A 9,947-nucleotide genomic window follows, 5' to 3' on the forward strand; every position below is an offset into this window, starting at 1 on the left:
GTCTCACAACCGTGAGATAGGTGGTTACAGTCTGTAAAGGAATCAATACGACGATCCAGCAAAAGCCTCGTGGACCCTAAGAACACGGAGCGACCCAAGGATTTTTTTAATACCATAAAACCTTTCAAATTCTTTTAAATATTTTTAAAATATTGAAATCATTTACAAATTCCTTGGAACCTTTGAGATTTCATAAAATCTTTGCTATTACCTTTTATTTTTAAAGCTCTGTAAAGTTCTCTAGAAGTTTTAGAAATTTCCTAAAATCTTTTCAATCCAGTGGAATATTTTCGAATTATTTACATCTATGAAGAATTCCTTGAAATCTTTAAAAATATTGTCAAATATTTCAAAGCGCTTGCAATCTTTTGAAATCCAATGCCATTTTTTAAAGCTCTGTACAATTCTCTGGGGGCTTAATAAATTTCCTAAAATCTTTGAAATCCTTTGGAATACCTTTAAATTATTCAAATCTATTCCAAATTCTGTGGAATCTTCAAAATCACTCGAAAATCTTTCAGATCTCCTTAAAACCATTCAAACGATATAAATCGATTAAAAATTTTTTGGAATCTTTTAAAAGATCATAAAAAAGGGACTTAAAAGTGATTTATGAAAAAAAGCGATTGTCTACCAGCCTTGATTATTTTTTTATTTTCTTAAAGTACTTCTTACAAAAATTTTCTGGATATGCTGACCTATGGCCACTCTGAAAACTACTCAATAATTTACGATCCTTATTCAGAATTTCTGAATAATGAATGAACATTTCTTATTCACCTGTAATCGTTATCAGAATGCAATGACCGAGTCGTCCTCAGGGAAATTCCTAATGCTGAATCAGCTGATCTTTGACTGGCTCGAATCGATCGTCGAAATGATGGTGCTCGACGTGAATTTCCAGGATATCTCCTGAAAAAATATCTTTTAATATGGGCAAGTATCCTAACTTAATAGATATTTAAATGAGCTACGTAGTTATTTATTTGGAAAATTGTATTGCCCTATTACAGATTATTGTAATTTAAAGTAGTAGTTTAATAATCGATTTATGACTAATTAAAATAAATTCCATGATCAAATTTTTTTACTGCATCATTAGGTGGTTTTAATTTTGTTTTTGAATTTCATTCATATCGCCCCTAAATTAGGCACGACTGAAAAATCCTCAAAAATAAAATTCCCAACTTTAATTTCAATTTAATTTTAACCTTTGGGAATTCACCGATTCGCGAATCATTCAATTTGAAAATTTTATTATCAAAAAATTTTATTAATCGAAAATTTTATTTTTTGAGAATTTGACAGTGTCGGAAATTTTATTTGCCGGGATTTCTGAGCCGCACCAATTTTATAAGCTATTCAGTAATTTTATAATTCGGGGATTTGTCAAATTGGGAATTTTTAAATTTGGAAATTTAAATTTTCAGAAATTTTATTATTCGGGAATTTTATAAATATTTAGTTTTTTTTATTCAAGACTATTCAAATTTGGGAATTTTCTTATTCAGAAATTTTCGAATTCAGTAATATTATAAACTTTCAAAAATTTTATTATTCGAAATTTTTTAAGTTATGGACTATTTATTGTTATTTAATTTATAATTCGGGACTTTTTTTATTCGAAAATTTTATCAGCCGGGAATTTTCCAATTTGGGAATTTTATTTTTCGGAAACTTTCCACTTCGTAAAGTTTATTATTCGGATATTTTTCCAACTTGGTAATATTATAAACTATTCGGGAATATTATAAGTCCGGAATTTTTCAATTCAGGCATTTTATTGTTCTAAAATTTCCTAATTCGGTAAATTTATTATCCAGAAATTGTAATAGTCAGAAATTTAAAAATTTTGTATTATTGGTAACTGTTCAGGAGTTTTATTATTTTGAAATAAATTAATTCAGAAATTTTATATTTCAGGAACTTTATTAATCGGGAATTATCTAGGTCGGAAATTTTATTATTATGAAATTTTCAAATTCGATAATATTATAAACTGTCAAGAATTTTTTTATTCTGGAAATTTCCAGTTTGGTAATATTATAAAAATTTCAGGAATTTATCAGTTTTTCAAAATGTTTGGGAAATTGATTATTTCAAAATTTATCAATTCGGGAATTTTATCATTCGGGAATTTTATAAGTCAGGAATATAATTATTCGGAAATTATATAGATCGAAAGTTTTATAATTAGGAAATTTTCAAATTCGATATTCGGGAACTTTTCAATCTGGTAATATAATAAATTGTTCTGCAATTTTTCGATTTGGAATTTTTAATTTGCGGAAATTTTTCAATTTGCGAATTTTGTTATTAAGAAATTTTATAAATCTGGAATTTTATTATAATTAAATTGTAAAATTTGGGAATTTTCCAAGTTTATAGTATGATTAACTGTCCAGGAATGTTATTATTCGGGAAATTTTTTAATTTGGGAATTTTCCAATTTGGAAATTTTATTACTTCGAAATTTTTAAATTCATTAATATTATAAACTGTCAAGAATTTTATTATTCACTAATTTTCCAATTTGGTAATATTATAAATTATTCGGAAATTTGATTATTCGGGAATTTTTTAATTTTGGAATTTTATATTCGGGAAATTTTCAATTCAATAATATTATAAACTGTTCGAAAATTTTATTATTCGGGAATTTTTGAATTTTATTATCCGGGAACGTTCAAATTTGAGAAATTTAATACTTGCAAATTTTATTATTTGGCAATTTTATTATTCAGGAATTTTATTTTTTGTAAATTTTGCAATTCGGGAGTTTTATAGTCTCGGGAATTTTATTTTCTGGGGTTTTTTAGCCATCCTGCCTACTTGGTCTAAATATCATTTTTTTCACTAACAAAAAACGCATTTATTTTTGCGTAGATTCAACCAAAAATTGGAATCGATATGAATGAAAATTCATTTAAGATAATATTCAATGCATTTTTCTATTTTTCTGCTTAAAATTTATTTTAATATAATTAAAAATACTTTATAAATTCAATTGAATTATAATAACAGAACAAAAAAATTCCATAATCAAATTTGTTCTCACAGTATAATTATTAATCATCTTTGTTGTTTTTTAACATTTTCTCCATATACTTGTATTGTATTGTATTTGATACTTTAATTAAAAATATATCAATCAGTGTCAGAAAAGACAAATTAAAGTAATAATCTTCAGACGAAGAGTTACTATTAGGTACTATGTTCGTTTATATAATGACAGGATATACATACGAAGATTGACGGACAGACTGCGCTCTAGAGAAATTTTTACGAGGTCTCTTTTTCTTCGGAGGCCGAGTGCACACGTAACAGCAGACCTTCCAATATAAAAACCTGAAGCACATTGTTGAGAAAAATTATTTGAAATACGTCAGTAAGAAATTTTCGCGCTATTTTCTTCTCTGGATTTCGAAATATCTGACAATATTTGAAAATACATTTTCCACTCGAAATGCAATTTTCTATTAAAATGACTTCATTTTATGTTAAAATTAATGGTACATAGCATAGACATCTTGATTACAAAAACAAACATTAATTACTCAAATGAAAATGAATGCGTATCTAAAGTTGAGGATTTAGGAGAAATTGATACGAAGCAATGATATATGTAAATGGGTAAATAATATCAAATTGGAATTATTCGATTTTAAATTAAGTAGAAATAAACTATATCTGATCAATATGAAATTTTTTAATTAATAACAATTAAAATAACTATAATCGTAATTATTTGCGCGAGTATGCTCTTATTTTAAAGGACAATGCATAAATTACATTTGGACTATTGGATGAGGGGGGGGGGGCGAGATAAAAAAATTTTGTATGCTGTCATAAGAGGTGGGGCGCACGGGGCAAAATCCATTTCTTACGTCTGATATATTCATGTCTACGAATCCCTAAAAAACAAAAAGTCTAACAATTTGGTAGAAAAATCACATATTTAGTCAAGATAAACTACTTTTTTTTAAATCTTTTTTTTTATTTAAAATTCATAATTTTTATTAAAAATTCTTTTGTTTGGTCGAAAATATAGCTGTTCTGTTCCAAATTTGAAGTTCTATTTTAATCTGAACTATCCCTTTTCATTTGAAAATCCAACTATCTGTTTCAAAATTCGTTTTTTTTTATTGCAGAAAATTAATTCTTCCATTTACCTTTTTTTCAAGGAGGAGAAGTAGAGGAAAGGGCTGAGAGAGTAACGGAGTGGTGGGAAAATAAGGGGTGGGGGTAGCGAGGATGTGACGGGATGGATAGTAATGGAGGGAGGGAAAATTATGGGAGGGGTAGTAAGTAAGACGAAGTAGGTTAGGAGTGGGGGAGGAAAGTGAATTGAGGGGCAGCATAGTGAGGGGGTTAGAAGAGTAGAGGGGAAGTGAAATGCGGGAGGGGTCTTAATAGGCTACGAAATCCTTCCTTGAAGGCGGCCTGCGCCTACGTTTCATATTTTTTGGTAGGAATATAATTTTTTGGTAAAAAATGCAAAGGTTCGGGTGAAAACTAATCTATTTTAGTAGAGGATTAAACTTTATTATTAAAAATGCGTCTTTTTATTATATTAAACTTCCCTAAATTTGAAATGTAAATTTTTCCTGTCTAAAATATTAAATATTAGATTTCTCGTTGACAATTAATCTTTTCGGTTGAAAATTAATTTTTCCAACAGAAAATTTAAGTATTCCTTTTTTAATAGAAAATTTACAACTCTTCGGATAAAAATTAATCTATTTTGTAGAAATTTTATTTTTTGTAGTTGAAAATTCAACTGTTTGTTTCAAAACTCTTTTTTTTAGAAAGTTAATCCTCTCGGTTCAAAATTCAACGATTTTGTTAAAAATCAATTTTGTAGACTATTAATTCAACTATTGTTTAAACTTTCTTAATAATTGAAACCAAAACAACAAAGAATTGCAAATTATCTTTTTTTGAACATTTTTTCAAAATCCAACGAGCTGGTATCAATTAGTATTTTTTGGTAGAAAATAAATCTTCTTGGTTTTAAAATTTAACTGCTTGGCTGATAATTCATGTTTGTTGTTCCAAATTTTTCTTTTTTGTAGAAAATTATTTTTGTTTTTAAATACAACTATTCGATTAAAAATCAAACCAATTTGTGTATAAATTTCATCTTTTGTAGTGGAAAATTCTACTATTTTTTTCGAAACTCTTTTCTTTTAGAAAATTAAACCTCTGGGTTCAAATTCAACCATTTTCTTAAAAATTAATTTTGTCGACTAATAATTTAACTATTGTTTGAACTTTCTTAATAATTGAAAGCAAAACAACAAAGAATTGCAAATTACCTATGTTTGAATTTTTTTCCAAATTCAACTGGTGTCCATCGGTATTTTTTGGTAGAAAATAAATCTTCTTGTTTTGAAAATTTAACTGCTTGGCTGTTAATTTATGTTTGTTGTTAAAAATTCCTCATCTTTTTAAAAAATGATTTTTGTTTTGTTTGAAAATACAACTCTTCGGTTAAAATTTAAACTATTTGGTTAGAAAATAGATGTGTGGATTAGAATTTTAACTAAAAACTAAGTCCTTTTCTCAAAAACAGAACTATTTTTACGAAAAGTAAAATCTTTGGTACAAAATAAACTTTTTTCTTAAAATATCATATTTTTCGTTTGAAAATTTAACCGTTTGATAGATAATTCGTCCGTTTGGCTTTAAATTCAACCATTTTGTTGAAAATTCTTGTATTCTGTAAAAAATAAATCTTTTCTAGTTGAAGATTCATGTATCATGTTGAGGTTTTTGATTTTTTTTAATTGGAAAATTGACCTATTTCAGTTAAAAAAATTTTTTCATGGAAAATTCCCTTATTTTATCAAAATTCATGTCATTGGCTCAAAGTTGAACTATTTTGTCAAAAATTGATCTTCTTTATTTGAAGCTTCATCTATTAGGTATGAAATTGAACTATTTATATTAAAATTTTTTTTTTCATATGAAACTACTTTTTTTACTGAAAAAGGACATTTTCTATTAGTAGTTGAAAAGTGGTTTTTTTTAATTCCATTTTTTGGTTACAAACGCAACTGTTTAGTTCTAAATTAATCCATTTTGGTTTGATTTTACCATTTTGTTGAAAATTTCTTCTTAAAGGATGAAAAATTAATGTTTTCGACTAGAAATTTAATTAATCGATTTTTTATTTAACAATAATTTTTATAGTTAAAAATGTATGTATTGTGTTAAAAATTTGATTTGTTTGATATCAGAGTTAACTTTTTTTGTTGGAAATTTGTCGCTTTGTTCGAAAATTTCCTTATTGTTTCAAAATTCATGTTTTCGGTTGAAAGTTTGACTACTTTGTTTAAAATTTATTATTTATTGTTAAGGCTTCATCCCTTCAGTAGAAAATTGAACTATTTTGCCGAAAATTCTTTTTTTTACTGAAAAAAGGAATTTTCAATTTTTGGTTTTAGATTTTTTTTGTTGAAAATTATAATAGTTTGGTAGCAAATTCCTATTTATTGGTAGAAAAATAAACTATTTTACAGAAAGTTCATCGGTTCGCTTGAATGTTTAACAATTTAGATGAACTTTTTACTTCTTGACAGAAAAATATTTCTTGAAAATAATTCTATTTGATTCGAAAAGTTATCATTTTAGTGACAAATTCATCTCTTTATATAAAAGTTGACTTCTTTTTGAAATTCTCTTTTTAGTTGAAAATTGGACTATTTTGTTAAAATTGAAAATTTTTTACTGTAAAGTTAAGAATTTAAAGCCCTTCAAACTGAACAGTACCCAAGTTAATTTTCTTTAAAATAATTTGTTTGTCACTTCTCCTACTTCCCCTCCCTTAAAATCTTGTCATCTCCTCCCCAATTTCCCCTCCGTCCTCCTATTTCACCTCCCCTCATTTCTCATATTTTCCCTCTTCTTGTGATTCGTGAGTATGTTATTTTTTATTGATTTTCTTTAGTTATATAAAGGAACAGGATCGGCATGATTTATCAACCTAATTGTGTTGCTTTTATGTAGCTGTATCCATTCACATTATCTCAATTTTGTAAAAGCACGGTGATAAATTTTTAAGCTTAACACTCTACAGTGGAATGCAAATTTCTACTCTTGAAATTATAGATGCATCGCCTCTGCACTAGCTTTCAGTTCATTAAACGCAGCCCATTAATACCATCGAATTTTAGCAGACATTACCGTGGCTTTTAATAATGATTGGACATATGAGCTTTGTTCCATTATACCATAATTCGTACTACTATCGCATTACTATCACACCATTCAATTAAGAACACATACATTCGCAAGAGAAACTTCAATTCTTCGGCATCTTCATACATTGTATACTCTATACTAAAGTGCTAATTTAAAATAAAATATTTTTTCAAGATCCCTTTAAATTTTTACAATTTAGCAACAAAAAAGACCACGTATTTTTATTTATATAAAATTCTTTTTTTGGAAAAACATAAAAAAGAGGAAAGAAAAATGAGAAGACAATCAACCAAATCCCCTTGCTTCTCTTTTTATTTTTTTTTTATTTTTAATTATTATTATTATCAAATGACAATAAAAAAATTTAATTAAAAAATAAATAATATAATGTAATAATTCGAGCAGGCAGAAACAGCATCGTGGTTACGTTGTTGTTCCTGCCTGTTTGAATTATTCTTATTATTAGTTTTTGCCTTGATAAGGGTGCTGTATAAGTGCCAAAATATTGGCGATTATATTTTTAAAATGTTTTTTTTTTATTGTGATTTGATAATAATAAAAATATTTTAAAAGTATATAAAAATAAAAAGAGAATTAGGGGAATTTAGCTAGCTGCCTTTTCACTTTTCTTCCCTCTTTCTTATTTTTGTCCAAAACAATAATTTTTTTCTTTTATTTTTTAGTAAAATTTATATTTTTTGCAAATTGCAATAGGAACATTTTATTGTGGTTTTCCGAATTAGGTTGTTGAGTTCTTGGTTTTATTTTCAGAAATTTTGCACATTAACTTGATTATTGGACATGAAAGAGGATTTTAAAATCAATTTTAATTTTATTTAAATTCCTTAAGTTTTAAAATGAATAATCTTTAAGAAAAATAACAAAGTACTCTCACTTCAAGCGAAGTAGTTGAATTTTAATCTCAAAAGATATATTTTTTTACCGAAAATTAAAAAGTCAAATTTTCAACAAAAAAGATTAATTTACAAGCAAAAAGAAGGAATTTTCAACAAAATAGTAAAATTTTCAACTAAAAAGATTAAGTTATAACTAAAATGAATAGTTTTCAACCAACAAAATACGAGTATATTATTATGAAAGCAATTAAACGCTCAACCAAATAATTGAATTCTCAACTAGCCACTAAAATTTTAAGCCAAAAGTGAAATAATTCAATTGTCAACATTAAAAATTAATTTTCAAATAAAAATGTAATTGTTGATATTTTCTCTACAATTTTTCAAATTTTTATTTAAAACTAGTAAGTATGAGAAAACAAGAGAAATTTTAAACAATAAAGTGGAATATTCATCCAATTAATTTTCAAGAAAATTCATTAGATTTAATTTTCAAACAAACATTTGTAATTTTTACAAAAAAAATACAATTTCGAAAACATTTGAATTTTTAACAAAACAAATAATTATTTTAAAAATTAAAAGATTTTAAAAATGTTTAAAATAAAAACTCTTAGTAGAAAGAAAATTTTAACAAAATTGCTGAATTTTCATAGTAATAATTCAATTTTCAAAAGAATGATAAATTTACAAAAAGATAAATCCTTAACAAAAAATGTAATAATAGATTATTAAAAAAAATAGTTTAACAAAGCACAACAAAAAAAGTTTGGATATTTTGTTGGTCTAAATAAAAAAGAATAAAAATGTCTATAACAAAGGACCACAAAATGGTTTTAGGATCCTAGTAGGATTCTAATAGGTATGCTTTATGTTTTTGGGGTCGCCGAACACGAGTCCATTCGCAGAATTGAGCCGGCACGTCAAGATTTGCAGTAAAATTTAAAAAATGGGTTGAAACTTGGAAGTTCTGTGGAAATTTCGTCCCCAAACATACAACCCACAAAATAAACTAGCTCCAAATCCACAAACCCTCAATCCCACAAACACCCAACCCACAAACACCCAACCCACAAACCCCAAACCCACAAGCACCATATCCACAAACGTACAAACCCCAAACCAACAATCCCAAGTCCACGAACCCCAAACCAACAAAGTCTATCTATACCCACAAACATACAAACCCACGATCCCCAAACTGACAAACCTCTAACCCACAAGCTCCATATCCACAAACGTATAAACCCCAAACCAAGAATCCCAAACCCACGAACCCCAAACCCACAAACCCCAAACTAACAAACCCCAAACCCACCAACCCCAAATTATACCAATTTATCAATTGGTATCATAAGATGTGAGGCATTTGGGTTTGTGGAATCGAGGTTGGTTGGTTTGAGGTTTGTACGTTTGGGATTTGTTGGTTTGAGGTTTTTGGGTTTGTAGGTTTGGGGTTTGTAGATTTGTGGATATGGATCTTGTGTATTTGGAGTTTGTGGTTTTGCAGCTTGTGAGTTTGGAGCTTTTTGGTTTGGGGTTTTTGGGTTTGGAGCTTGTTAGTTTGTGCGTTAGAGGCTTGTTAATTTGGGTTTTGTAGGTTTGAGGACGTAATTTATGCAGAAATTCCAGGTTTTTAACCATTCTTTAAATTTTACTGCAAATCCTGACGTGCTGTCTCAATTCTACAAACGGATTTTGTGTTCAGCGACCCCAAAAACATCAAACACCGTAGTAGTATAACTTTAAATATACTTTTTATTAAAAAGTTACAAAATTTCATCACTTATTGAACCAAAATACATCCGATTAAAATTTTTTTGAAGGTTTACCGCCCGTAAGTATATAAATAAACAAGACGACGGATTTCAATATCTCTCTCTC

At 27.3% G+C, this 9,947-nt stretch overlaps 1 protein-coding gene across 1 annotated transcript in view; it reads right to left on the minus strand.

Annotated features, from left to right (window-relative positions):
- Window positions 1-9,947, minus strand: part of LOC117177421 — a 164,437-nt gene that overhangs the window by 27,078 nt on the left and 127,412 nt on the right. Inside the window, exons 5-6 of the mRNA XM_033368093.1 lie at window positions 3,247-3,348; window positions 781-912 (exon numbers count right to left, since the gene is read on the minus strand). Coding sequence (XP_033223984.1) covers window positions 781-912; window positions 3,247-3,348 — 234 coding nt within the window. The remainder of the gene's footprint in view (window positions 1-780; window positions 913-3,246; window positions 3,349-9,947) is intronic.

The sequence above is a fragment of the Belonocnema kinseyi genome, chromosome 7 (genome assembly GCF_010883055.1).
Source record: "Belonocnema kinseyi isolate 2016_QV_RU_SX_M_011 chromosome 7, B_treatae_v1, whole genome shotgun sequence".
NCBI lineage: Eukaryota > Metazoa > Arthropoda > Insecta > Hymenoptera > Cynipidae > Belonocnema > Belonocnema kinseyi.